At 51.6% G+C, this 27,653-nt stretch overlaps 13 protein-coding genes across 13 annotated transcripts; 6 read left to right on the top strand and 7 right to left on the bottom strand.

Moving 5' to 3' along the window:
- Positions 1–250: 250 nt before the first annotated feature.
- On the top strand, positions 251–1,519 carry PV05_04794 (uncharacterized protein; the record flags this gene model as incomplete). The annotated part of the gene is made up of 3 exons (XM_013461241.1): positions 251–532; positions 624–850; positions 922–1,519. 3 exons carry the CDS (start codon positions 251–253, stop codon positions 1,517–1,519), a joined length of 1,107 nt encoding a protein of 368 aa, XP_013316695.1.
- Positions 1,520–2,921: 1,402 nt separating this feature from the next.
- PV05_04795 (uncharacterized protein) lies at positions 2,922–5,800 on the top strand. Its single transcript, XM_013461242.1, has 4 exons — positions 2,922–3,320; positions 3,371–3,472; positions 3,531–3,614; positions 3,665–5,800. Exons 1-4 carry the CDS (start codon positions 2,987–2,989, stop codon positions 4,615–4,617), a joined length of 1,473 nt encoding a protein of 490 aa, XP_013316696.1. The 5' UTR covers positions 2,922–2,986; the 3' UTR covers positions 4,618–5,800.
- On the bottom strand, positions 5,286–5,591 carry PV05_04796 (uncharacterized protein; the record flags this gene model as incomplete). The annotated part of the gene is made up of 1 exon (XM_013461243.1): positions 5,286–5,591. One exon carries the CDS (start codon positions 5,589–5,591, stop codon positions 5,286–5,288), a length of 306 nt encoding a protein of 101 aa, XP_013316697.1.
- Positions 5,801–7,922: 2,122 nt separating the features above from the next.
- On the bottom strand, positions 7,923–8,947 carry PV05_04797 (uncharacterized protein). The gene has a single exon (XM_013461244.1). The coding sequence runs from the start codon at positions 8,913–8,915 to the stop codon at positions 8,457–8,459; it is 459 nt and encodes a 152-aa protein (XP_013316698.1). The 5' UTR covers positions 8,916–8,947; the 3' UTR covers positions 7,923–8,456.
- A 338-nt stretch (positions 8,948–9,285) lies between these two features.
- Positions 9,286–10,828, bottom strand: PV05_04798 (uncharacterized protein). Its single transcript, XM_013461245.1, has one exon. It carries the CDS (start codon positions 10,684–10,686, stop codon positions 9,307–9,309), a length of 1,380 nt encoding a protein of 459 aa, XP_013316699.1. The 5' UTR covers positions 10,687–10,828; the 3' UTR covers positions 9,286–9,306.
- A 218-nt stretch (positions 10,829–11,046) lies between these two features.
- On the top strand, positions 11,047–11,889 carry PV05_04799 (uncharacterized protein; the record flags this gene model as incomplete). The annotated part of the gene is made up of 2 exons (XM_013461246.1): positions 11,047–11,328; positions 11,377–11,889. The coding sequence occupies 2 exons, from the start codon at positions 11,047–11,049 to the stop codon at positions 11,887–11,889; spliced, it is 795 nt and encodes a 264-aa protein (XP_013316700.1).
- Positions 11,890–13,241: 1,352 nt separating this feature from the next.
- Positions 13,242–14,304, top strand: PV05_04800 (uncharacterized protein; the record flags this gene model as incomplete). The annotated part of the gene is made up of 3 exons (XM_013461247.1): positions 13,242–13,863; positions 13,923–13,978; positions 14,035–14,304. 3 exons carry the CDS (start codon positions 13,242–13,244, stop codon positions 14,302–14,304), a joined length of 948 nt encoding a protein of 315 aa, XP_013316701.1.
- Positions 14,305–14,624: 320 nt separating this feature from the next.
- Positions 14,625–16,450, bottom strand: PV05_04801 (uncharacterized protein). The gene is made up of 3 exons (XM_013461248.1): positions 15,612–16,450; positions 15,075–15,562; positions 14,625–15,020 (listed from the first exon to the last, which is right to left on the bottom strand). Exons 1-3 carry the CDS (start codon positions 16,156–16,158, stop codon positions 14,979–14,981), a joined length of 1,077 nt encoding a protein of 358 aa, XP_013316702.1. The 5' UTR covers positions 16,159–16,450; the 3' UTR covers positions 14,625–14,978.
- PV05_04802 (uncharacterized protein) lies at positions 15,788–19,640 on the top strand. The gene is made up of 5 exons (XM_013461249.1): positions 15,788–17,100; positions 17,151–17,357; positions 17,403–17,654; positions 17,717–17,960; positions 18,010–19,640. The coding sequence occupies exons 1-5, from the start codon at positions 17,009–17,011 to the stop codon at positions 18,811–18,813; spliced, it is 1,599 nt and encodes a 532-aa protein (XP_013316703.1). The 5' UTR covers positions 15,788–17,008; the 3' UTR covers positions 18,814–19,640.
- Positions 18,865–19,595, bottom strand: PV05_04803 (uncharacterized protein). Its single transcript, XM_013461250.1, has 2 exons — positions 19,440–19,595; positions 18,865–19,388 (listed from the first exon to the last, which is right to left on the bottom strand). The coding sequence occupies exon 2, from the start codon at positions 19,375–19,377 to the stop codon at positions 18,985–18,987; it is 393 nt and encodes a 130-aa protein (XP_013316704.1). The 5' UTR covers positions 19,378–19,388; positions 19,440–19,595; the 3' UTR covers positions 18,865–18,984.
- A 759-nt stretch (positions 19,641–20,399) lies between the features above and the next one.
- PV05_04804 (uncharacterized protein) lies at positions 20,400–22,114 on the top strand. Its single transcript, XM_013461251.1, has one exon. It carries the CDS (start codon positions 20,505–20,507, stop codon positions 21,798–21,800), a length of 1,296 nt encoding a protein of 431 aa, XP_013316705.1. The 5' UTR covers positions 20,400–20,504; the 3' UTR covers positions 21,801–22,114.
- Positions 22,115–22,334: 220 nt separating this feature from the next.
- Positions 22,335–24,637, bottom strand: PV05_04805 (uncharacterized protein). Its single transcript, XM_013461252.1, has 3 exons — positions 24,601–24,637; positions 23,542–24,400; positions 22,335–23,491 (listed from the first exon to the last, which is right to left on the bottom strand). Exons 2-3 carry the CDS (start codon positions 24,394–24,396, stop codon positions 22,406–22,408), a joined length of 1,941 nt encoding a protein of 646 aa, XP_013316706.1. The 5' UTR covers positions 24,397–24,400; positions 24,601–24,637; the 3' UTR covers positions 22,335–22,405.
- A 671-nt stretch (positions 24,638–25,308) lies between these two features.
- Positions 25,309–27,313, bottom strand: PV05_04806 (uncharacterized protein). The gene has a single exon (XM_013461253.1). The coding sequence runs from the start codon at positions 26,986–26,988 to the stop codon at positions 25,483–25,485; it is 1,506 nt and encodes a 501-aa protein (XP_013316707.1). The 5' UTR covers positions 26,989–27,313; the 3' UTR covers positions 25,309–25,482.
- Positions 27,314–27,653: the final 340 nt, after the last annotated feature.

The following is a 27,653-nucleotide window of genomic DNA, read 5'->3' on the forward strand; positions in this document are numbered from 1 at the left end:
CCCCAGTGTCCGATGCACGAGATCCGGGCCACGCTCCGTCCCGCGCATCCGACATGAATTTGCAGAGCGTTGCGTGAATACCGCGTCACGATCACCTAGACGAGGCTGTCCACTCCATTGTCCTATAGTCGCAGGTACGCCCTTTCTCCCCTCATGCCAGACTCCCGCAGAACATCACTACCACGATAATCTTGGTGATCTGCGTCGACAATTCCGATGAAAGGTTGAAAACGTTTCACTGTATCCAGCCATGGACCCATTCTCCATCTCAGTCGGCACCGTGTCACTACTCCAATTGACATTCCAACTTGGCAAGTACTTACATGACGTCTATAAAGTGGCTGCCACATTCAGAGAGGAGATTGGATCGCTATTGTCGGAGATTCAAGATCTGGAGTCGATAAACAAATCAATCGAACAGTTTCACAGGGGCGAGACTCAAATCTATACCACAGGGCAGTCAGAGCTGTCGCAAGAAGATATCGAAGTCTGGCAAAACACGATCAGAACTTTGCAAAACTGTTCAAACACTGTATGCCTACGGTCAAGCCTTCTCTTGGATGATACAGACATGGTGTGTCCCTATTATATCCCATGAAGTCGCCCAAACTTGACGAGCATAGCTACACCAATCCTTTTCCGCAAACAAAGTTGCCTCGAGCCTTCCTCTGAACAAACATTTCGATACACCAAAGGCAGTTTCGAGTATTTTTACGGGTAGGAAAACGTACCTGGATGGGCTCAAGCAAGCGTTTGACGCCTCCCATTCATCCTTCGACGACAGTTATTTGCCCAAACGGTTTGTCATATTTGGTCTCGGTGGTTCTGGCAAGACTCAATTCTGTTGCAAGTTTGCATGGGAAAACAAACAACGGTGATGTCCACGAGCTTGATGGGTATATCCCTTGCTAATCAGCTTAGCTTCTGGGGCGTATTCACCGTTGATGCCAGCTCTCCGGGAAATGCCCAGCAAAGCTTCGTTACAATTGCCAAAGCTTGCGGGACAGATCCAAATGAACGCGCAGCGAAGAGCTGGTTATCGAGCAGTGATCGACCTTGGCTACTTCTCATCGACAACGCGGATGATACCAACCTAGAAATTGAGAAGTATTTCCCTGATGGTGAACAAGGCTTAACGCTCATTACGACACGGAATCCCTCTGTCAAGATGCACGGAACGATCGGTCAGCGGTTCTATCACTTTGATCGACTAGATCATGACGAAGCAAACGAACTACTACTAAGAGCAGCCGACAATCGCGAACCCCGAACGCCCACCATATTGCGATTAGCGTCAGCGATCACCAGAACACTGGGAGCCCTACCTCTAGCACTCGTCCACGCCGGCAAAGCGATTAAAGCAAAGATCTGTGATTTGAGCAACTATGTTTCCTACTACGAGCGTAGTTGGCAATTGATCCGCCAAAGTCAACACACAACCAGCGGAGCTGATGATGATGCTGACTACATGAAGGTCTATGCAAGCTATGAATCGTATTTCGCGGTCTGGAAGCCATAAAGCTGCAAAAATATCGAGACGCAGTACAACTGCTCAAGCTTTTCTCGTTCCTACACCATGAACATATCCCTTTCGAATTTCTGATAGCCGCAGCCAGAAATCCAGGGTTGCAATGAGAAACTGATGCTCAAAGTTCAGATCAAGGCAACAAAGCCGGCAAAGAAGAGTCGTCGTCTCAATCCACCGCATGGCAGCCGAGATCATGGCCGAGACAAATTTATGCCATGATAGAGACAATTTTGAAGAGACAGCTCGAGATATCAAGTCCACAAATTCTTCTGACGTTCCTCCGAGATGCGGAAATCTCTACTCTATATGAGGACTTCAACGTTCGACTCCGTGAAGCCTTACATGTCCTCACTGAGTCATCATTGATTAACTACGATGAGAATTCTGATAGCTACTCAATGCACCCATTAGTAAACACGTGGGTGCGCGAGAGACCCCAAATGACCTTGGCCGATCAAGCAATTTGGTGCGAAGCAGCTCTGCATACACTCTCGCGTTCAATCTCTCTTCCACCTCTGAGTAACACAGTCGATCCCCAAGGCAAATTGGCCAGGAAGCTGCTACCCCACGTGGTAGCTGTGTGCAATCTCCATCACAAGGTCGAACGAGAGTTCGTGAACAATAGAAATAGGCGCAACAGACCTTGGCCGCCTCTCTAAACACGACTCAACCCATGGCGAGCAATTTTTCTCGCGAAAGCTGCCCTTGTGTACTCCGAATGTGCTTACTTTGGGGAAGCTGAAGCTTCTCTAAGAACTGTGATGGACTTCAACACCAAATTACTGGGTCCTACTCATCCAAGAACAGAGAGAGTTGGGCTCGCACTGTGCGACATTTTGTGGTCGCAGTGTCGGGTGAACGACGCAGCCGATCTCCAGGAGCATCTCCTGCAGCTAACCTGGAAAGCCTTTGGTCCCAATCATCTTCGAACGCTACGACTTCTGGACAAACTAGGGGAAAGTCGCCGTCAGCAAGGCCGATTCGCCGAGTCTAGGCAAATGGCACTGGACAAACGAGCTGAGCTGACGGGCAGCAAGATGTCAGTTTCTGGCAGGACCTCTACGTCGTTGCTATCTGGAAAGTTATCTACCGATTTAGAGCCTGCCGAGTTGGACTCTGGTCTCCACGCAACAAGCACTGGGACTCAGGTTATTGTAACGGGAGCCGAGGATCTACGAATGCGTAGTAGTCCTAGGACTTGGTAGGACCTGACTTCAAGACTTATCTTTAAGTCACTACGTATCGTTCTCGAGTAATTTAGGTAGTAGTCATGGAGGAGGAAAATTGGCAACTGTTTGGGCACTAATCAGGACTAGCGCTCTGGACTCAGTGTAAAGCGGCCAGTCGCTTGATATGACAACTAAATTCCTCTTTTTCGAGCTTTTGGATTGAATGGATTGTGTGCATTTTGGTTGCTGATTCGTTGTTGTTCGTCGCTCTCTATGAACAGTGCTTTGCATGGCAGGCCTTCATCGTTGGCTTTTTCCGCGACTCAATCACCGCAAAATTCACACGACATCAAGGAAAATAAATATGAATTCTCCTGACCTGCCTGAACTTTTTCAGCCGCCAGTCAACCGGTCTATGCAAAATCTGGACAAGTCATTCTTTCGCAAAGTCGTTCCTCTGGCTGCTGCAAGTGTGTCGGATCTCAAGCAGATCACAAATGTGCGAAAAGAACTCGAGAAATCGGGGGATATGCTCAAAATACATCCCATCAAACCTCTTCGAGACGACGAGACCAAGCTAGGCGCGAAGTGTTTCCTCCTGGCGCCACAGATCAATGCCCACGGTGGGTAACGATCCCGATCCCCTTTCCACTTCCTTGCTGAACGTCGATAGAGCCAAAGACATGGTCGCCTACTATCGCTAAATTAGTGGAGATCAAACTGGCCAAGTTGAGAACATACGATTTGACCATAACATATGACGATTGGACGATGCGTACGTGAGTCTGCGAGAGCATGGCGAGTGATTTACCCATGGTCTGACATTTTCTCAGACAACATACTTGAAGCCATACTTCCCGAGATTCCAGATGAAGAGAAGGAAACTCCGGCAGGCTTCGCGCAAGTTGGCCACGTTGGTGAGTTTTGACAAGCACATCCATATCAAGCACGCTCTGACACTGGGAAGCTCATGTCAACTTGCGCACACCTTATTTGCCCTACAAATACTTGATCGGACAGGTGCTACTGGACAAAAACCCGACCATTAGCACTGTCATCAACAAAACTTTCGATGTTGGCGCCGAATCAGTCTTCCGAACCTTTCCCTATGAAGTCCTTGCCGGACCAGACAATCTAGATGTGGTCGTTCACGAATCAGGCTGCGAGTTCAGATTCAACTTCGGCAAGGTTTACTGGAACTCTCGCCTTGGAACCGAGCATGCACGGCTCTTCGAAACATTCCAAGAGGGAGAAGCGGTATGTGACATTATGGCCGGGGTAGGACCTTTTGCCATACCTGCAGGTAAGCGCAAGGTCTTTGTCAGAGCAAACGACCTCAACCCCGATTCCTATGCAAGTCTACAAGATGCCATCTTGCGCAACAAAGTCAATGAGTTTGTAACAGCATCCTGTGAGGACGGGAGAGACTTCATCCGCAAAGCAACGCTGGAGTTGGCACACACTCCACGGAAAGTCTTGCTCAAGCCCAAACCCAAAGTATCGAGAAATGCGAATGAGGAGGAGAAGAAAGCACGCGAAGAAGCCGCTAAAAAGTCCGAAAGAACACTGGTAGAGCCAAGTGCATTTTCTCACTATGTGATGAACCTGCCTGCGAGCGCCATCGAATTCCTTGACGCCTTCAAGGGCGTCTATCACGGCCGCGAGCTCGAGTTCGTACCGCACACCCCACAAAAGCTGCCGTTCATCCACCTCTATTTGTTCCAAGCCAAACACCCCACGGACGAGCAGGAGCACCAAGAGGTCTGCGAACGCATTTCCGACCACATTGGCACTGAAGTTAGAATGGGCGACCCGAAACTGGAAATGGAGATCCGGTATGTGCGACTTGTTGCACCAAAGAAGAAGATGTTCTGTGCCAGCTTTCGACTGCCAGCAAGTGTCGCATTTTGTGCGCCCTAGCTTGGTCGACTCTCCGGCCGACAATGTGAGGCCTGTCTTCATCAACGTCGACGATTGATAATTGATGCTGCGTAACACAGCATGTCTAAGAGTTCGAGGAGCCTACTTGAACGTGCACAAGGTGGATGGGTTCGGAGTCCTCATGTGTGCGGTGCAATTTCAATAGGCTCCTGCGGAATCGCCTGACTCGTAGTATGGCATGTGCACATCCAGAAGGTGGTTGCCGCGTCAGGTAGCAGAAGCGCAGGGGCCAGACACGACGTTGTTGTCGCAAGCACGGCAAGGGCTGCGCACCGGGATATGACCGGCCAGATCCAAACGCTTGTCACGATCGAGGCTTGCGAGCTCCGTCTTCACCGAATAGTATGGACCTGCTTGAAGCGGGCTTTCATATGAGCAGGAGACCTCTTTTCAGGATGTGAGGTCGGCCTCAAGTCTAGCGCTGGAGACTCCTTCCTCATGTTCGTCGATGTCTGACAAGAGTCAACTGGAGGACGTCAGAATACTCTGTGGTAGACCACGCCTGCATGATCAATGCACATTGGGGTTCCAGGTCGAAAAGGCATCAAAACTACTCCAAGATTCAGGCACCGTATCAATTCAGTCAATTCACCTAACGATCTCGTGGGTTATACCATGCTCCAAGTCCGACCGCTCATGACCCCCGTTCACATCACAGCACATTTGCAACATGTGACGGTGTAATCCCCAGCAGTATAATTCGGATCCCAGCTGTCAACCTCCCATCTATCAGATCCTCTCCCGGCGCTCGAAGAACTGTACAAGTACAAGTCCTCTATATCCGTTCCCGCGATTCCGCGTTCTTCAACACGTGCTTCAGCTTCATCTTTCCGGACAGCAGAAGCGACGACTGCAGGCTCAGGCTTCGTGACGGCGGTCATTGTATTCGGCGTCTTGTACTGTGACTGAGCGACTCCTTCGCCTTTTGACTCTGACTCTGGATCATCCGACATGATGGCGTCTGATCTTGATCTGGTTAGCTAGGTACACGACGCAGGTGGAGATGTACAACTCACTGCGCTTGTTGCGGTATAGGCTATAGCCGATGATGTTTCTAGCTGTGTTTTTCTCGAATCGTGAGGTTCTGTTTCCCTCAGAAGCTGCTGTCCTGCAATTCTTTCCTTGTTTGTTGTTTCGAAGCGAAACCAGTCGAAAATTCAAGCTTACTAATTTTTTCGCGCACTTTCTTTGTTTCTTCTCGATGGGAGGGTTATATGAAAGAACGCAGACGACATTTTATATCTGTCGCGAAAGGATATCATAGGCTTCACCCGTCATGTCGACCCGGCCAGTCAACTCCGCTGCCTAGTTACTTCACCTATACCTTGACGGATCACTCTACCGCGTCTTGACGACCTGCGTTGCGGCGGCAATGCAAGGCAAAGTCACTCTATCACTTGGGTACAGCAGGCAGTCACCGGGAATAAAGAACAACACCATGTGACAGTCGACTGGCCGCACATGCTTGCACGGCCCAGAACATCTACATCCGCTCCATTTCCAGCACCAGCCGGCATTGTCTACGCTGTCAATCGGAGGAGTTTGCGGTTCAAGCCAGTTCTCACTCTGGCCGATGAGTGGATTCACTGCTATTGTGTGGAGAGAAGCTGCGTACCCAGTAGGACTAGTATCAGCTATCAGGTCATCGCACGGCACATTTCCAGCCCTATCAACAGTGTTCGCCTCCGCCAGAGTTGAAACCTGATAAGCTCGATATGATTTGGTACAAACAAACTGCTTCGCACCACAACATACCATTGTCCAAGCTCCTTGGGGCATTCACTGGTCCGAGGCAGGCAGTGGTAGTCACCAGACCACATCACTTTGTAAAGTAGTGAATCCAACCAACTGCCAGGAGCACACTCGCCAGGAAGCAGCATGGCTCCGTTCCAGCCACTCGCCAGCACCGCACCGCCATCACCAGCTCAGCTCGCATCAAACAAACAATCAGCCTTTGTCTCCCCCAACCGATCTCTGCCTTGCAGCCGACTGGTATCCAACAGATATCCGCCCAGCAAGTACCACCTTTCCCTCAGTCCGTCATACCAGCTTACTAGTCGGGCGACCAGTAGCCTGACTGGTCGTCCATGTGCCTGCCGAAGTCCGGACTTCGTCCTCGGTAACCGTCCCTGCTGTAGCTCCGGCTACGCGATCTCGATCTTCCACGTCTGCCGCTGGACCCATAGTATCTGTCATCGAAGTCCAAGTCCGATTCCGGGCTCAGAGATCGAGATCGAGGTCGGTATCGTGTAAGCGCCGTGCTATTGTCATCTTCGTTACTCCTGGTAGCCGACCTATGCTGGCGGGCGCGGCTGCTTCCCGATGATCGTCGCCGACGACTTCGATTTCTATACCATTCCGCGCCTCGGTACAACAAGAAGCCCGCCCCTGCTCCAAGAGCAGCACGAGAGATCATGCCGAGGCCACTCGATCTGCTTCTATTTCTGCTTCTGGGACGCGATGGGGTCCTACTTCGTGATGCTGCACTGACGTATGGGTGACGATCGTAGTACGGACTTGGAGAGCCACGACGGCTGTATGGACTGCGGGGCCGAGCGCGACGACTGCGTGACCGGCTCGGGGATGATCCATAGAGGTTTCGGCGTGCTTCAGATAATGGCGAGGGACTGCGTCGTCTTGTTCCTCCTCGGATCGGCGAGGTCCCATACGAGTAATCGTAGTCGCCGAGTCCAGACGACCCACCGAATCGTGGAATTGTTGTTCGGCTTGGAGAGAGACTGCTGCCCATCCAATCCGGGCTACCATAACGACGGCGACGAGGTGGAGATGGAGAAAAAGTTGGGCGAAGCGGGCTGGAACTCGAGTCTAGTCTGTAGCGCCATTCTGCATAGGTGCCGTAATCGCGATAGGACATGTTTTCAAGCCGCAGGATTTGTTGTTGTGAGCTGAAAGAAGAACTGATCAAACCAAAGAAAAATTTCGGGCGTGTGTGTGTGCGTGTGACCGCGTGCTGGGTGCGTGAGAGAACGCTTCTCTGCGTGGCATTTACACGCAAAAGGATGGGGGTAGGTGTGCTAGGAAGACAGAGATACTTGCGGTGGAAGATATAATGCCTCGAGCAAACGGACAGGAGTGATCACTGCGAGACATCAACATAGCAGTGAGATCTAGAGATCAGTGGACTCGACACAGTGTGAGAACGCAAAGGAAATACGCGGCCGCCATCAGATCCCAACAGTGAAAGTGGGCAAAGTGATAACAAGAAATGCACAGGCTTCGTAGCACAGCACAAGCATAAATAATCGTGAAAGCGGGTAGACATTTGTCTTCAACATTCGTTCATCATTCATTCTCGCTCGAATGCAGTTCGAGTTGTAGTGCTTGATCATGCCATGCGCCAGGAAATTTGAACGAAGTATCCAAAGTGCGAAGCCAGAACACTAGTCTGATACTGACATAGGTGAGAACAAGCTCAGGCGGTGGCAGTTCGTGAGTTTTGAACCAGACAGGCCTGCTTTGGTTTTCAGCCTCCTAATCAGGGGGTCCATATCTCGAGTGCGACAGGCGGGAGATGCTATCCAGGACGATCCAGCTTGCCTGTAAGGTGATGCAACTGCCGCATGCAGCTCAAGGTGCATTTGCTTAGGCCGTAGATACGGACCGACCGCTGTTTCGCAGGAGGGTGGAAGAATCGTCGCTAGAGCTGACGTCGATTATCGACCCTGCGCATTATGAGACGCGATTGGTATTGGTGTTGGTATTCCCAACCCACTTCCCGCATGAATGTCTTCTCATCATTGTAATGTGAACGGCGTAGAGGTGGCTCAAAGCCCATAACCCGTAATGTCATCATTGTCTCATAGTTGTGCCTGTCTCTTCAATCTTTGCAGTTCTCTGCAAATGCCTTCCAGCTCTTCCTCATTGACGATGCCTTCTTCAACTTTTCTCTCCAGACTTGGAATCAGGGCTTTCGCCTCGTCGGAACATGTCGGCACAAGACTTCCCAGCTGACTCTTTTCGAAACGTTCCAGATTTTCACCGTACGAGTTGATAATTCCTTCGACTTGTTGAGCCTCGGCGAGGTCTTTGAAGACGGCAAAGATCTCCAGATAGTCGCGGGTCTTCGCTGTTGTCTCGGTCTCTTCGAAGCCACCACCTCGTGCAGCTCTCGTCGCGAGGGTCTTTTGTAGAATGATTCGTGCTTCCGAGAGGTTCAAGGTGACTTCATTTTGAAATTCGCCAAGTTTGAGGACCGCCCCGGCTTCTAGGTCGGAGGTCGCTGTGGGAGGCACGCGAGAGGGTGCGGCGTGAGGCATCTTGAAGCGAGTTCTACAGAGATTGAACGAGGAGTGCTGAGTTGGAAGTTGCCGCAAGGAAAAGTGCTGAAGGTCAAGAGCAGAGCAGAGCAGTCACGTGATAATTTACATTAGCGCAGCCTTGACGGAGCATGAGTTATTCCACTTCCGGGAACAAGGCTACAGGGCTCGAGGGCTGCACAAAGGCATTCGGGTACACTTTCCACCTTCACCTCACTTTCGCTGCAATTTATCTCTAGCGATCGAGCTCCTGTATTTCAACTGGAAGCGTAGCACTAGTGTCCTTCGCTGTGGGTATTGATAAAAGAAGGCATAGAGTTACACAAACAAGCTCACATGCCAAACAGAATGGTCCCTCCAACCTCCTTCACCCGCCATCAACCCGAGTCGGTCAAACTGCATCAGGCACTTCAATCTGACTGTTCCTTCTCGCTAGCATGACACTCGCACCATGGTCGAAGGACCATTTTCTTCTCTTCAGGTTGCTGAGCCTGTATTGTCTTGGTGTGACGCGCATGACCTCCAGGATGGCTGAAGCGACGTGACCAGCGAAAAGCTCGTCATTGATATGGAGTTGGTGCTTCTCGACCTCAATTCGCGAACCCTCCAGCCCCTCTTCAAGGCTTTCAAACAAGGCGGTATCGGCATCAGGATCATGAAAAGGCTTGTCAGGCGCATCAAGCATACTGATTCCTCCTTCCGGCAAGAGAACTCGAATCGATTCGGGATTTGTGGCATGAGTAGCCAACTTTGATGCAATATGTTCACCTATCTTCTTGTTTTCTGCCACGGTAGTACGCATCAGCGTGACTGCTGGGTTGTGCACCACCAATTTTCGATCTTTGTACTTCTCGGGAACGGTGTCCTTGGGACCAAAGTTGACCATATCGCAGGCACCAACGGAAACGATCGTGGGGATCCCGATTTTTGCAGCTGCTTCAAGTCGATTCGGGCCAGCAGTAAGGACTCCACCGAAGAGCTCATCTGGGATCTCGGTGGTTGTCAAATCAATGACGGCGTCAATTTGTCGCTCCATAATAAGTCGCTCCATGGCTCGTCCACCAGACCCGGTGGCATGGAAGACATAGATCTCATACTCTGAGACATCATGCGGCGTGGACGTGAGGATACGCCGGATCTGATCGACGCAAGGTGTTGTATTTCCGAACATGGTGATAGCGATACGTTTGCCCTTCATTTCTGCTGCTGTTGGGTCGACAATGGATTTTGCATATGAAACCGTCATTGCAGAGATCGCGGCGGCTGCGTTGGACAAGATCCGCTTGAGAATTGAATTGATGCCCGCAATGTCAACCACGCTGTACATCATGGTGATGTCTGTCTCTTCAACGTAGTGTTTGATATCTCCACTGGCCATGGTCGATACCATGAGCTTAGGAAAGCCAACCGGGCAAGCCTCACGCATGAAGGCTGTTGCAATCGATGAGCCACTGCTGCCTGCCGCGGAAACCATTCCTAGGATCTGGGCTTGGGTGACAAGGTTCTTGACTGTTGGCAGACATAGTTCGATGGTTTTGGATATGCAATCACCACGTGAAAGGGATTTCAGGGACGAGCTGTGTTCACGTAATGGCGCGATGATCTCGTCTTGAGGGATCTCTTCCAAGGCTGGTGATTTCCCCGGTGTATGACTTACATCGAGGATCTTGGTCTGGCAGGTATCCTGGGCTAGGATTTTTTGCCGTAGATAGAGGATTTCATCGAGCTTCGTGTCAGTGGTGCCAACGATGAGAATGGTAGGCTTTGGCATGGTGGGAACGTTGTTTGCCGAGACTACTTTCAGATATGATGGAAGAGGTGCAGGATACTCACTGATGACATGAGACAAAACCAGATCACTTTCTGTTTCCCTCGAATGCAGGGATCTGCAGCATGGGACACGGGCAGGTGTGAAGCCAGGAGCATTTGGTAGGTGGTTCGTGGTGCTTGCCCCTCCTTTGACTCGTATTTACTCCTTCCCCCGCAATACTGTCACTCATTGCAGGTGTCTATCAAACAATGACGTCGGCATCGTTGATGACACGGTGAATCATTTTATTTTCCTCAACACCCAGGGTGGAATAAGAACTTCCCGGCTTGTACGGCTTGTACAGCTTGGACGACTGCGAATATGGCGCCACCGGCCTCCAGATCAGAAGTTCTATCTCACCTTCGCCAGCTGATCAAAAATGGAAAGCCCATTGTCGGAGCAGGAGCGGGCACAGGCCTTTCGGCCAAATTCATCGAGGCAGGCGGTGCCGACCTGATTATCATCTACAACTCAGGGAGATTCCGTATGGCAGGCCGAGGCTCTCTAGCCGGTCTCATGCCCTATGGCGATGCCAATGCCGTGGTCGTCGACATGGCAAGTGAGGTGCTTCCCATCGTCAGCAAGACGGGTGTTCTTGCTGGAGTCTGCGGTACCGATCCCTTCCGGATCATGCCAAAATTTCTCCAACAGTTGAAAAGTATGGGCTTCTGTGGAGTGCAGAACTTCCCGACGGTTGGCCTGATTGACGGCACTTTCAGAGCAAACCTTGAAGAGACAGGAATGGGATATGACAAAGAGGTGGCGATGATCGCCGAGGCACACAAGCTGGATCTCTTAACCACGCCCTACGTTTTCAATGTCGACGAGGCTGAGCAGATGGCCAAAGCTGGCGCAGATTGCTTGGTGGCACACATGGGGCTGACGACTTCGGGGAGCATTGGTGCGAGGACTGGAAAGTCACTTGATGACTGTGTTGAATTGATCCAGAACATACGAGATGCTGCAGTCAAAATCAACGACAACATCATTATTCTCTGCCATGGAGGACCGATCGCTGAGCCGAAGGATGCCAGCTATGTCCTTGGTCGCACAAAAGGGGTCCATGGTTTCTTCGGGGCCAGCAGCATGGAGAGATTACCGGTCGAGATTGCCATCACCAACAGGACCAAAGAATTCAAAGATCTGCAAATCAACCTGTCGTGAAAGGCATGCAACCCAAAATAACAAACCACAAGGCGCACCGATTCACGTTCTTCAGAGTGCTTTACATGTGAAGCCATGATCTCACGTATCCGGTCCTACATACTTCGATCTGACCATATCACCGGCACAGTTGAAACACGCCATGACCTGACAATCAACCCAAGAGCCGCAGTCTTTCTCCAGACCCATCACTCGTGCCGATGTTCCAGGGCGTGCTTTAGCAACCACGTGCCTATTGTGGCAGAGATCGCCGACGTCTGCTCGGAGAGAGAAGTTTCTGTTACTCACACCGGTCGAAAATTGAAAGTCTCTCTGTCCCAGACGCTATAGCTTAGGGCCAGCTATCTAGATGGACAAGCCGCAGTTAGTGTACTGAACGGGGGAACCGCCAATTGGGGACTTTCGAGGACCTCCACCGGTCACCCGGTCTTGACTCTTCAGGGCTCATGACAGCCTTGTCGACGTACGTGGATACAGCTTTGCAGGTTAATGTCAATTGTCATGGTGTCTCGGGATTGCTTGTTCTCATGTGGCATCGGCTGACAATGCAGGGTGCACCCTACGAGGCAGAAAAATTGCATATTCCAGCCTGATCTTGAACTAAAGGCTTTGCCAAGATCCGCCCCCAACTCGCCAAGCACCAGGCCAAGAAGTTTTACCCCTGGGCCTTGATGGCGCTCTTTTGTGGCTGCAAAAAAGGGTCGAGAGACTCTCCTCCGCATTCCATTCGCTATGCTTGTCAACCACAATCCCTTCTTGGTCAGGCACGGTCAGGCTGTTGTGACACCGGCTCCCATGACCAGCATGAAAAGATTAGCGAGGATCGTCGACTCAATTTTACTGCTCGCTTTCGTTGGCTGCGCTGGTGGCCAGCCGAATACCACGACCACGCTATTCAGCCCTGTGTAACCCGGTTGGGCTGAGGCACAGTTGCACCCGGCTAGGACCTCCCAGAGCCACGCTGGAAATCCTTTTTCTTACTTCCAGCGGGAAGAAATGCTAGAGTGCAAGGCCTAGCTAGTCTAAAGAAAGAAATATTAGCATCGTGGTGACCAATAAGCTGCGTCTGGGTCGCGACGATGCATAGCCGGCCATCAATAAGTCTCTCGGCTCATGACCCAGGGCAAGGAAATGAGAACTCATCTCACGACGGCGTATCCGTATTCAAGGCTGGCGAAGGCGCCGTGAGGCTGACCCCAGAACATACTTTATACGAGAAGGTATTTCATTGACTACCCGCACTTCCCTTTTCCCTCATTGTTGGTTTTGCTTTCCTCCAACTCTGTTTTCCGTGTTCAACCAGTCGCTCGTTACAGTCACTCGCTTTCCACTTTCAATTCTGCATCCTCAAGATGTTGTTCACCAAAGCAGCTCTCTGCATTTCTTCACTCATCCTCCTCACCTCCGCGCAAGAGCCTGAGGATGCCATAGTCAAAGGACTGACCTCTGGTCGCACGCGCACTCCCATATCGACGAGCAAACTCATGACGCGATCCTTGGACAAGCGCTGCTCAGGATCCTGTGAGGAATGCTTCGGAAGCGGATATACCCTCTGCCCCGGGAGCAGTATCTTCTGCTACCTCCCCGGAGATGACTTCTACGGCATTGAGTCCTGCTCGACCGACAGCTCAGATACGGGCAGCAGCTATACGACGAGCGCGGACGCTTCGACATCAACCTCAACTAGCAGCAGTGGCTACGACGACATCTGCTCCCAGACCGGCGCAACATGCACGTCGTGTTTTGGCTCAGGATACCTGGAATGCGCCGACGGATACCACTGCTACAATCCCGACGACCCACAATATGATACATGTCCGGATGACTCCACTGGCAGCTCGGACAGCGGGAGTAGTGGTAGCAGTGGCTCATCGAACAGCAGCTGTGCCGACACATATGGTGCAGGGAATATTGCTTGCGGCACTGACTCATGCTACAACCCCGAAGACGGCGAAGTCTGTTGCCAGGATGGCTGTGAGTGCATCTCGGTGATCGTTGAGCCGGTGTGGTTCATGTGCTGACGCAAGTGATAGATTATTGCACCTCCGGATATACATGCTCCAGCACTGTTGGGAAGTGCTGCGCTCCTGTACGTCATCTCACAGGCCCGTCTTATGAAGGTCTGGCGGCTAATCTTGGTCTTAGGGGTCGACCTCATCATCGTGCTCTGGCTCAAGCGGTCTCTTCTCCTCATCGACGTATGATTTCTCCGACTACACGACTACATCGGATTTCTCGCTGGCAACGTCGACGAGTGGGTTCGGAGGGCTGGTGACATCGGCTACCACGACAGCTAGTGGGTCGTCGTCGACAGGTAATTCAGTCTTGAGCCAGGATACTGGAAGCGATGCTGTCGTGGTTGCGGTGGGCAAGGGACTTTTGGTCGCTGCTGGTGTCGGGGTTTTGGTGCTGTGAAGAAAGGAGATCTTGTGAACATTCAATGTTTAATGTTACTCTTACTAGTACTGCAAATGTGCGGCTGTTTCGGGCTGATAAATGGTGGGCGATTTTCAGATTGGTGTGACGATGCCGTGTTCTTTAGACTTGCATTCGTTTATTTACCAGGTTAGCGTCTCTCGGATGAAGTCTGACGCTCATGGTGAGATGCGTAGGAGCAGGTGTATTAACAAGCCAAGAACCTTCAAGGTCACGAAAAGAGATGCAATCGAGGCATGATGAGGCTCAAAGAGATAGCGGATAACCACCTACTGCCTCTCCATACCATATGCTATGGCATATCCCGGTTAGGCAACTCTGCCGATGGTGCAACTTTTCTTCCGCTGTCAGCCTTCGACACCATCGACAGTCTCTAGTATCACGACTCCTTCTTAGGTCTACATTTATCTTTGATTTGTCTAGTACTACCTCTCTCATTGTTTGGCAATCGCGAATAAAAGAGGCGCTTCGGCCAGGCAGAAATGACTTCTTGTTCTTGCCAATATCATATGTGTGAATGGGGATGCATTAAGGCAGCACTGGCCGTTGTGGCGGGGTAGCAGCAAGGCACCTCTTGCTCTCGACTATGACTAACTAGGTCTATGGACTATTTTCGACGGACTTCTTTTCGGAGGGTTGTTTTTGGCTGACAATTATGTGCAGTGAACATCTCCACCTTCGTGAGTGTGGCAATTCTGTCATAAATCATCAGCACGGTTGCTCTCTGAAAGACCATTGATTCAACTTACCGCAGGCAGACTGGCCGTCGAAGGGGCTTGAGACACGGTTGGCGACCCTGTCGTTGAGGCTGGCGCCGGAGCAGCCGTTGCGCTGGTACCGACAGAAGAAGCAGTTGCCGATGCATCGCTTGAGTGGTCATGCTCACTGTGCTCGCCTGGACATCCTTCTCCGGGAACAGCAATATCATAGGCATATGCCTCAAGTGCAAAATACTGCAAAGTATCACTGTCATGGGTCGAGTCCGTGTTGTTTCCCTCGGCAAGTTCTAGGACCTCATGGTAATCGTCGGCAAAGTGGCCGATGTAATCTCCTCCAATTGCTGGGATGTGGTAGAGGCGATGCATCAAATCCGAAGCCCAGAATGTGTTTGTGGGCGAATCAGCTACGTTGTATCCAAGAGCACACATCTGCGTGAGCGAGCGACGAGTCTCATAACTCAAGTCGCAGATGACGGTCTCATCAGTCGCGTTTTCACCGCGCCAGTGACCTCCCCAGCCTGAAGTCTTTCAGCAAGCGTTCAACCACAAGGAGTTACATGGCCTTACCTTCCAAAGCGCAGTTTCCATCGGGGTTATCGCAGCGGAAGAGCATTTTCTTCTTGTCTCCGTTGACGATGATCTCATAGGCGCCAATAGCCTCATACGGTGGGCGGTCACCGAAATATTTCTGATAGATTTCGGACTCGTTGCCCCATCGCAGAATATGGTCTTTGGCATGCTCTGCCAGTTCAATTGTCTCGTTGAGACCGGTTGCAATCTGGCGAGCCTGAGTTGCGTTGCAGCTTGAGTGGATGGGGAATTCTGTCACGGCGCCAGTATCCCAAGCTTCGGATGTGGTATTGATGGGTGCTTGCTGACGTGCTATCAGAGGTGCTGGAGCTGCACTGGCAGCGGCTGCCAGGGTAAGTAGAAGGGCGTTGTGAAGAGCAGGCATTATGATGGAACAGGTGACTAAGTGTCTGGAACAGAAAGAGAATTGCTGAGGTGGTGCGTATTCTACTCCAGGATGCTGATTCGGAAGCAGGTTTATATACTCGTGATGTTCGACGCTGACTTGCTCAATCGGTCGGTCGTATGCATGATTACATCGCATTCAACTATCCAAAGCTAACACAGGTCCACCATCATTGACGCACTTCGTCCTCTCGACTTTCACAGAGTTTTCTTACACTATTGAATCGCCGGACCCTTGTCCAGCAAGAATATAGTCCGAATGCCTCTGCAAAGAAGGTCCTAGCCGAGAAATCCGATGTCCACGAGGAAGATCTTGCATGATTGCCGAGAAATGCCAAGTTGAGGACAACGAGGTAGTATCACAGGTTCGCCCCATGAAACAAGAACTATGTCGTCTTCTACTTCCCTTCTTCGTCCTTGCAAAGGTACAGAGCACACCAGAAATCTTCAACGTGCCGATATTCGAGGACACAGGACGGCGGAGATTCCACCTACCTTGATGCCAAGCAAAATCCGCTCCGCTTCCATGCCGAGAAGAAAGTGAGGACCTTAATGTGTCTATCGACCTGCGAATGCTGGATCACTCCACTACTGCTCTGCTTCTACCAGTCCAACGGCAGGATATCTGGTCGAGTCACATCACGGTCGTCTTGGCTCGCTGAGAGAGCTGTCTCTCTTGCTTGGCTATCGGCGTCTTCGCCGAAGTTCTTTCCCTTCTGCATCTTGGCCTCGTGGCTACCGGCACACCGGCGTCGCTGTTGTCGAGATCCACTTAGTCAAAGAAACGGAAAAGTGAAAAGCAAGAAGTTTGCTTTCTCCGAGGTGAGCTCGCGACCATTATTTGAACTCCATTACCGTGTCTGGTGCCATTCTCAAGACAGAGAATTTACGACAGCTCTGCTCTACTCATGAAGAATATCTATTCCACCGCTTTGTCCCAGTCCTGAGATATCGATCAAGCCCCTTGCATTGTCCTGACATCAATCACGATGTTGTCCAGCACGCTCTTTTTATTTCTTTGGGTTTCCGCTATTACCGCACAAATAACCTACACAGGTTGCCACAACCACTCGTCGGTTGAGTACGTGGAATCCCCTTCAGGCCGTTCTCTCTTGGCTGACACTGTTTAAGATACTGCTACGGTCCTGATGGGGAGGAGACGCCTCTGGCCACATATGCCTTAGCGTCCACATTGACAACATTCTCGACGGCGACTCTCCCAGCCTCGGTCACAGCATCAGACACTACGACCCTTCCAGCCTCGGTCACAGCATCGGCAACGACAACGTCAGGTCAGACTACGGCCGTGACTGGCTGTCATACTCATGAAACCCAAACGTAAGCTATAGAACTTGATCCAAGAGCCTTCTCTGACTTCCGCAGATACTGCATCGACGGTGCAGGGAACGAAGTCCTCATCTCTGCGACAGCAACTGCCACCGGAGAACCACCAGCTCAATACACCGACTGCCACGCGCACGAAGCTGAGCAGTACTGTCTGGGGCCCAATGGAGAGGAAGTCTTGGTTCTGGCTGAGGGAGTGTCCGTATCCAGTGATAGCCATGATGATCATGATGACCACGATGATTCGGAAAACGAAGTAGAGATGGACTGCCATTTCCATGCTGGTGTCGAGTCAGTCATTCGAAGGGCCCCCGCCTCTGCACTTCAAGTCCGTCCTTGCTGACCACGTGCAGACACTGCGTACCGGTTGGCGGATCCGAGAGCACCACCAGCTCTGCTTCCTGTGAGGTTCAGGACCGAGACTATAACCTGGGCCTTCGGGTCGGGACGTTATTTGTCGTCCTAGTTACAAGCTCCATCGGCGTTTTTGCGCCCATGTTGCTTGCCAAAGTACCATCTCGAAACGTCAACTCCTTTATCTTTACGACGGTCAAGCAGTTCGGAACGGGAGTGATTGTCTCTACGGCCTTCGTTCACGTAAGCAGCAGAATGCCTGGTCCTGGAATTAAAGCTAATCGATATCTAGCTCTATACCCATGCGTCTCTCATGTTCAACAACGAATGTCTGGGAGTTCTTGATTACGAGGCTACAACATCTGCAATCGTTATGGCAGGAATCTTCATGTCGTTTCTGTTTGAATACATCGGTCACCGGATCATTGTTGCCAGAAATCGAGGCCGCAACACTGGCTCAAGCGCATACGCCAACGCTACTAATTTGACCACGAAAGCGGAGGGGCCAACACCGGACTCTGCAGCTACGACAGCCTCGCATAGCTTGGCCAATCTGGGCCACAACCATGGCTCGCCGTTTGACCCTACCAATCCAAATTCGAAGTTGTCAGTGTCCGTTATGGAAGCAGGAATAATCTTCCACAGCATCTTGATTGGTTTGACTCTGGTTGTTGCCGGAGATTCCTTTTACAAGACGTTGCTCGTCGTCATTGTATTTCATCAATTCTTCGAAGGTCTTGCTCTTGGCGCGCGAATCGCATTGCTTCCGAAAGAGACCGCTTCGTTCTGGCGTACCAAATTCCCCATGGCCCTGGCTTTTGCCCTGATCACGCCGCTCGGCATGGCCATTGGAGTGGGTGTCTTGAACCAATGGAATGGCAACGACCAGTCTACGATCATCACCATTGGCACATTGGATGCGGTTTCTGCCGGCATTCTGGTCTGGGTTGGTGTTGTAGACATGTGGGCGAGGGACTGGATCATTGACGGTGGGGATATGACGGCAGAGAATGCAGGCTTTGGAAAGATATGCCTGGGTCTGGCCAGTTTGGTGGCGGGTTTCGTTGTGATGAGTGTGCTTGGGAAGTGGGCGTAACGAGCCTGAAAACCTCAGGTGATAACGAGAATAAAGTTGGACAAGGTGATGGTCGAGAAAAGCATGACAGTGAAGGTGTTTCCTGGACGAGGCCTCCTCATCGCAGCCTTTGCTTCCGTCATCTTACCATTTCTGGCAATATATGAGGCTACATCATGCGAGCATCCGCTGTCAGCACTGGCGACCAAATTTCTCGTACAATAACTCCTTGACTTTCCTTAGCAGACCCGCAGGCCCCTCTCCCTCTATTGTACCAGTGGGGACCTTGATGAATTCCATCGGCGCTCCGCTCTCGGTCTTCTTTGTCGCTACAAGTTTGGCGATTTCCTCGCCTTCTTCGTCGCTAAACGCTCCTCCCACAATGACACCCGCCGGAGCCGGGTGCAGTGCGTCGAGTACCAAATTCAAATTCCCTGGTGAATATGTCCGTGTCGGCTCGACCGTGGTCAGGATGGCGCAGTAAGTGTAATGCGGCTTGAGCTGTTCCAGGAGTTGCAGTGCTAGGGTGCGGTGTGCGCCGACGCACACGAGGCGGATTGGTGGCGGTAGTGAAGGCTCTTCCATTTTTCTATTCTCTTGGAGGCTTGAACGTCTTGTTTACAAGAGTTTAGGAATGTCGTACGTACAGTCAAGTTGGCACTGGGATATGCCTTGGGACAAGTAAGAGAAGCACCTGAGAGGATACTAGTAGTTTCGAGCGGAAGCCATGTTATATAGCCAATACCTAGGGTATAGAACTCCGCAAGTAGTACCTTCACATAGGTGGCGACCTGGAGCTAGACTGTCACTGCACGAGTCCAGCTGGATAACTAAGGTATCTTGGCCTATTAGTAGTCGTTGCTGTCATATCCTAATGCGGTTGGGACAATTTCAATGTCGCGACCTCCTTCTCTGACTACCAGAAAACTCGTTGATAGGCTACACCATGTTCGCTACTTCGTATTCCTGAGTTAAGCTTGCCGTGGCTTGCAAACAAATTTCCTCCAAGCTCAGCTGAATTGCCTTTCTGGGACGAACTGTCACCTGTGTTCACGAGTCCAGTCCAGCCGCGGCTGAATCTTTCTCGTATCGAAAACGCCGTGCCGAGGGATCACGAACCCGGGTTAGGCTAAGCCTCAGGCGCATCACAACTCTACAGCAGTCAAGGTACCTGGTAAAGGCTGGTCGAATTCTCAGGGCCCCTAATTAGTAATCCAAGTATACTTGGAGAAGTGCTATGTGTTTTCCTTTTAATCTTGTACAGAGCAACGAATCAACTTCGGATTGCCGAGGTATTGTTGTTGGTGTTGACTTGATATGCCAACATTCAAGTTGTCCGCCGCCATCCCCGTGAAGCGCAAATGATCAGGATGGAGCCCCATATGATTCGAGTCGGCTGTTGCGAGTAAACTTGCAGTCCAATACTGCGTATATCATGTGTACCCTCCGTACAGAGTGTACATCTGTACCTCTAGATCACCTGAGGAGTATACGCGCAGCCTTGTCTGTTCAGCTTTGCAGCCTTGCTCACGGCATTTCTTCGGCTGTCAAATTATCTATGACATCGATGTCCCTTTGAATTCCATTTCTTTTCGTGAATAGGAAAGATTTGATTACCACGTAGAGTCCGGCTTTTCTACAACACTCGCCTCCCCTCCCCTCCTACATTTCTCCCCTCGCTCACTCCTCGACGCGAGAGCCATGCAGGGCACATGTCCAAACCGCTTATGCGTATCCCCTATACGCAGCCTCTCCCGCCACCACTGATCATCCCAGCGTCCGCAGCCACTCGACAAGGAGCCATCACTTCGCTCACTCGTTTCCTACACCCCGATAGGAATACTCCTACTCCTACTCCTTCTCCCCCTGTCCTCCGCCACGACCACGACCATGACCATGGCATACGAGAAGAGAAGAAGACTAACAAAACCGTCCTCCTAACCGGCGCAGGCATCAGCGTCGCCTCCGGCCTCGCCGACTACCGGGGCCCCAACGGCACATACACCCAAAACAAATCCTACCGCCCCATATACTACCACGAATTCGTCGCCTCCCACGAATCTCGCAAACGCTACTGGGCTAGGTCATTCCTCGGCTGGCGCGGTCTACACCGCTCTCAACCCAACGACACACACTACGCGATCCGCGACCTCGGACGCCTGGGGTGCGTCGACACCGTCATAACACAAAACGTCGACTCGTTCCACCCGCTCGCGCACCCAAAGTTACCACATACCGTCGAGCTGCACGGCTTTCTGCGGAGTTTGATCTGTCTGAGCTGCAAGACGTTGATGGACAGAGATACTTTCCAAGCCCGCCTGGCCGAGCTGAACCCTGCCTGGGCCGCGTTCCTGCAAGATTTGCTCGCGTCAGGCGCGCTCGACACCGAAGACCCCGTGGAGCGGCGCAAGAAGGGGTTCAGGACGAACCCGGACGGCGACGCGGACGTGCCTGATGCGCCGTATACGACGTTCAGATACCCGGCGTGCCCGAGCTGTTTGAGACGGCCACCGATTCTGAGCGACGGATCGAAAGGGCACGTGGACGTCGACAAGGATGGCGCGTGGATCCCTTCTTCGTCGAACCGCACCAGCACCAGCACGAATAACGCCCACGGTATAGGCGTGTTGAAGCCGAATGTCATCATGTTTGGCGAGAGTATTCCTGCTCCCGTGAAAGCTGCGGCCGAGGCGGCCATTGACGCGGCCTCCAGGATTCTGGTGGTTGGCAGTTCGCTCGCGACGTATTCGGCGTGGCGGCTTGTGAAGCGTGCGCATGAACGGGGTATGGGCATTGGGATTTTGAACATGGGCGGTGTGAGAAAGGAAGAGGCCTTCTTTGGAGATTATCACCACCATCAAGGTGGCGGCTACAATGATGATGATGGTGGACGACTGTCCGCCTTGCGAAGGGCCGTTGTGCGAGCCAGTCTGCCGGCCGAGGAGGTTTTGCCTGCCGTGGTTGAATGTATTCGTCTGGAAAAGGAAAAAGAAAAGGAGCGCGTATAAGTATAGGAATTGGACGTGTGTCTGGCAAAAAGAAAAGGAGCGCATGTGAGTGCAAGTGTGGGAATCTTGGAGGCGTCTTCTCGCAAAATCTGTAAGAGACAAAAAGGAGAGGGCCGATAGCAGAGCAAGCAGTGCTGCTAACGCTAACGCTAACTAAAATGTAATCAAATGCCATGGACGTGGACGTGGACGTGTATATACGAAGTAGAAGAGAGTAAAATCCAATCTGGGTAGCTATCTCCATAGCAATTCCACCACCATGTTATACCAACAGGGTGCGACCGGGATTCGCTGTACATACCTTAGGTTACTACAGTGTAACTCCCAAATACTATACTTCAATGTACCTAACTTAGGTAAGAACATCCCAGGCCGGTTGACAGAATGGTACCGGTAGTGTCGGATGTCAGGCCTTAGCCTAGTGAGCCCCTGGAGGCGAGTCGTGCGAGCTATCTGGATGTCATTGCGAGCAACGTACGGCGGAGGCACGATATCAAGACTTGAGGACTAGGCACTGTCGTTCTCGCATGAGGTACATTGCTTGCCTTGCTCTATGCTCATATATACATGCGATCTCATTCCTGCTGCTGATTTGGACCCCATTTTCACATCTTGGGTAGCAAGATCCTCTGTCCACCCTTTGGATTGGGATTCCCAGCTGCTGCATCCCGACTAGCAATCGTTTGATTCACGAATGTCATTGAAGATTTTCCTCCTCGATCGACACGAGAACCTGTTCCACCAGGACCATACTGTGGAGGCGGCGTTCTTCCAGGAGCTGGTTGATATTGCAAAGGTTGTTGTGGAGGTTGGAAGATGAATTGTTGAGGCCCACCTCCCGCCAATGGTGAAGGGCTTGCAAACCCGGGACGTCCGTTACTGTGACGGAACACTTGGAAACGTGGACCAGACTTAGGTGGTGCCGGCGCGAGGGGTTGGCCAGGTCCACTGGAGACAACATGGGATGAATTTCTGTCAGTTGTCTCCGTTGCTGATGATGGGGTCTGAACAGGTGGAGCACTTGTGGTGTCTACGCTCAGAACATGCTGGAACGAAGGATGTCTCGTTACTTCTCTCGTTACTGGGCCACTGAAAGCTTGTAATGGACCGAAGCGAGGTGAATATCGTCTTGGGAACTGGTCGCTGGGTGCTGAGACAGGGGCTGAAGTCGTATAGCTGAGTCGGTGTTGTGGACGTGATTGTGACATCCAGTCCGATACGTCGGCAAGCGTGGACAAGGCGTATGAGCCGGCAGTATCATTCATACCGTCAACCTGTGGAGGTCTCTCGTTTTCTCTGATGGTCTCGAGCTCTCTGACGGCTTCGCTGGTAAGAGCACTGAGGTTGTGCGATTTCCTCCGCTCTTGTTCCTCGTGGTATTCCCTATCTCGTTGCTCCATCTCCCTAAGCAAAGGAGCAATGAAATCTTCGTTGAGAACTTCTTGTCGGGCCTGTTCGTCATACGTTGAAAGTTGCAGCTTGAAAGGTTTCTCGTCCATGATCTTTCGAGAAACGTAGCCCCGAGGTTGAGTGTCAGGCTCCGGGAGTTCGTGGTATTGGGGATAGCCATCAAGATCAGAACCGGTCTCGGTATGGGTCTCGTCGTGAGCTTCACGATAAGCGCGTTCGAAGAGAATGATATCTCCTTCAGCACCTGTGAGATGTTCATTGCGTGCTTCTAAAGCGTGCGTCTGCACCTGGTCAGTCAAGTCAGTAACGGAGGAAGGAATGTCGATCTTACCTTGAATTGTTGCTCGATGACTTCCTTCTCCTGTTCCATTCGCTGCATTTCATGCTCAAGCTGCACTCTATGCCGTGTTCTGATCATATCCTGTATGTCTTGCATGGTTGTATCAAGGCTCTCGACGATGGTGTCGTATTCAGGCACTTTTTGATGTGCTTTTGGTTTTCGCGCCAGTTTGGAAAGGTCTCGAGAAGCCAGCTGTTCGAGGATGTCCACTTGTTGAGCTCCAACAATAGAGAAGAATCTTTTCAATTCGTGTTGTCGTGCTTTGAGCATCGATATTTCAACCCGTTCATCCTGGGTCAACGGGCGCTTCCGATTCGGTGGCTCGGGACTATCGCCACCCCTTCCTCTCTTTCCCTTTAGCTTTCCTTTCCGACTGTTGGCCCCATTCCCTTGGCCACCTCTACGGGCACGAGTAGCACCCTTTGCGGACCTCCTGGGAGACCGAGTTTCTGAATCTTCGCTGTTTGATGCTGGACGTTTTCTCGTGGTGACATCATTGTTGCAAGGGATCGGGTTTGCAACGATACCTTCCGAGCCAGCTAGCGTGGTCGTCTCAACCTCAACGGTATCGGTCGTCTGCTTCGCATTATCACTTCTGGAGTCGGGTGAGAGCCGTTTGGCAATGGGGAGATTTTCGGGTCCGTCTGAGTCAGTCTCAGACAATTTCCGCTTTTGGTTTCTTGGCGGCGTTGGCGGTGTTGGTGATGATGGTGGTGAGGACAAGGAGCTTGTGGATGAGATGTCCCCAGAAGGATCGCTTGATCCCGGCCTCCCTTTCCGGGCACGACTTCGAGTCTTCATATGGAAGACGGTTGACGGCTCTCGAGGTGATCGTCGGCGAGACATTATGCTAGGGATAAGATTAGTGGACATTTTCCCAAGAGAATCTCGAGACGTCTTGTATGCAGAATGAACTGGTGATGTGATCACTACTGGGGAATGCCTAACACCACGGCTGATTGTGGATGGCCCAAAAGCCGGGCGCTGAGTGAGCATGATGATACATGGGTAGAGATAGTTCCGAAGCATTGACGGGTGGAACAAACTTACCTTCGTGAGTCAGGATGGTGAGATACTTTTGCAACCCGGTAAGAAGAGACTTTTCTCTTGGTACCGGAAGCGTAGAAAATCGGTTCAACAGTGGTTGACAAATGAGAGGAAGGATGAATGCGTAGAACCGCACAAGGCGATGCCCGCGATTTCGACGATTGCTTCACAGGTTGGCGCAGTATGTGAGAAAGGTATTGCAGCCAAAGAGGAGCAGCTTTGCGAGGTATCCAGGTGTGAGGATGTGTTCGTGAGGCGTGAGGGAAGAGCTGCAAGCATTTGGGGGGAGTGCTATCTGGAGCCGAAGCAAACCTGGCAGAACAATAGCCTGAATAAGGTCTATTGATGCCATTCAGCTCTGGAGGCTGGGTGGTGTGGCAGAAATCCATCTTTGAAGAGATATGGGGAGTGAATGGGAAAAACAAAGGGTGAGGTTGTGTGATGCGGTTTCCAGGTGCTGAATACCTACTGCTGACCTTTTTCGGGAAGTGAAGCATTTTGCTTGGATCTCTGGAAGTGACCAGCCCGGCCCTTGCACCGCCGCCTCTTGCCGCTTTTTCACTGCCTCTAGTCCCAAAGAAGTTAGCTGCGGTAAGGCCCGGATTTCGTCATCGAACCAATCACAAATCAAGTATTACCCGAGGCAAGTTGGATATTCACATTTCAAAAACACCATCGAAATGTCAAAGGGACAGAAATTATTTCTATTCTCTGATCTTTTGCCTGTGGTATCCCGGCTGACTCGCTCTTCGCAGCATAACCCTCCGCAAAGTGCCGCCAACTCCTTGCTAAATGTAGAGCATTACCACCCTATGCAAAACACATAAACAATACAATAAACACGGTACCAGTAGCCGCGACAGAAATACTACTTAAACCCCGGTCTCATCCCATGAGTTGACTCAAGCGACTTCCAATTGATAATTGTGACTTGCGTCGTTCCTTCTTGACACTTTTTCGTTTCCCATAACCTACTAAGCTGCTCCGCGATCCTGCTGAGAGCACAAATCCAGGCAAGATGGGAGGCAATTCAGCCTCGTCCACAATCGATGGCCCAGGACTGCCGAGCGTCGGACTGCCGGGGACCGAAGTGCCCACGCTTTGCGTCTCGGATTGATCGATGCTCGGCATTGCTTTCCAGTGACCTCTTGACGGCTCTGTGTTGCTGCGCAGTCGAGCCAATGTCCGTGGAGTGATTAGGTGATCTGCCAGTGGTGAGGCAGTCACCATCGTTCCCGCTCTGGCAATAGGAGGAGGGTGAGGACTGTTTGGGCGGAATAGCGGATGTATTAATTCATGCATAGAAGTGTCGAATGGTTCGAATTTCGGTGGCGGGGGTTTATCACGCCCGGAAGAAGTAGGTCGAGAGAAATTGGGTGGACTGGAAGGTGGTGAAGATGGTAGCTGTCGTGGTGATGAACTCCAACCCACTACAGTGGCCGAGTCTGAGGTTGCCGCATGAGGCGGCGAGCTAGAGATAGGAGACTGTGGGGGAAAGGGGCCATCAAACGCATCTGCTGGGGACTCTGGTCGACTTCCTGGTATCGTCTCCAAGCCTGATCGAGTGACGGGGGGAGATGAACCTAGGACAGCACGCATCTCGTGATGGACAGATGATGTGTCCCAGTTGTCGAATGCACTGTCGACCGTGATTGCTTCTCCGACGGGGAAGGGCACCGGCTCGAACGACGAGCGATTTGAATGTGGGATGAGTTTCGTTCTTGACGAGCCTGGACCAACTCTGGTTGACGACGATCGTGTAATCGAGCCTCCCCGGGAGACAGGAGTCCTTGGTGGAGAGCGGAGGGTGGCATCCTGAGAACCGAAAGACCGGTTCGTATGCTGAGTACTTGGTCTGCCGACCATGATAATCGATGGTACTCTGATACCGAAGTCGAGGTCTAGTCTGCTGGCCCTCTGCGTCTTCAAGACCTCCTTCGTCCATACACCTAAGAGGCAATACAGAACTATCTGCGACGCAGCAGAAGCACCCCATGATGCAAACCACACCCCGAGTAGCACCGTGGGCGCTGTACTCAGCACCGTGGTGGGGAGTTGGCTACGTTTGATAACCAACCACACCAACGTCACACCAGCGACACATATGCTGATTGCCGCCGCAAATGTTCCCGATGTGAAAATCCCCCATGCTCTTTTCTTCCCGCCCAGCGAATAGCTGTTCAGGCTCTTGACGTGCAGGGTCGAGAAGTATACAATAGCCGCCACATCGATCAGGCTGAGGGCGGAAGCGACGAAGAGAAGAACTCGTAGGGCCGCCAGGACTCGTACATCGTGGATGCTCGAGGCGAAGACGACGTTCCAAACGGTACTCGCGATGGTGAAAAGGCCTGCAAGCGAGCCAGTCGTCCATACCTTTACACGCCTCTCCATGGGTCCGTGCAACAACAGGCGGTGGGTGCGGAGGAATGACGTCGACCTGACAGAGGGTATGGAAATTTACTCCAAATGCGAGAACGTTTGCCAGAGCCCTGAACACTCACGACCGAACGTTGACATTCAGTCAGATGACTCAGTGATATTCAGCGTGCGGGTATTGAGGAAGGAGAAGTTCAACCACCTTCGAGTATGAGTCGAGAGACAAGATGAATAAACGTGCGGGATGGACTCTTGACCTTCTTGACCTCTGACGCGATTGAAAACCCTAGCCCGAGTTTTGGTCGGGGTAGCCCTTGTAATCGACCTGAACCAGGCAAGGCTGCTCTTGGTGGCACGACACAGCTGAAGGATAGTAGTGAGCAGGAGGGGCTCAAGGCGAAACACTCCTCAAGGAAGCCAATGGTGGAGGGGCAGATGTCAGAGTTTGTGGAGATTCCGAAATTGTTTATATGTATATGCATGCAGGATGGGGTAAGAGGAAGTAAACAAATAGCAGCAAACACGACAGTGATGAAATAATGGTAACCGTTCTCTGCTTGCAACAGCAGAGTAGAGCTGGACAGGCAGAGCCTCGAGTGTTTCAGAGACCACCACATTCTTTTTTTTTTTGCCTTGAGCGCGTCTCGACATTGCGCAACCCACGAAAGTGACCTAGCTCC

The sequence above is a fragment of the Exophiala xenobiotica genome (genome assembly GCF_000835505.1).
Source record: "Exophiala xenobiotica strain CBS 118157 unplaced genomic scaffold supercont1.3, whole genome shotgun sequence".
In the NCBI taxonomy this organism is placed as follows: domain Eukaryota; kingdom Fungi; phylum Ascomycota; class Eurotiomycetes; order Chaetothyriales; family Herpotrichiellaceae; genus Exophiala; species Exophiala xenobiotica.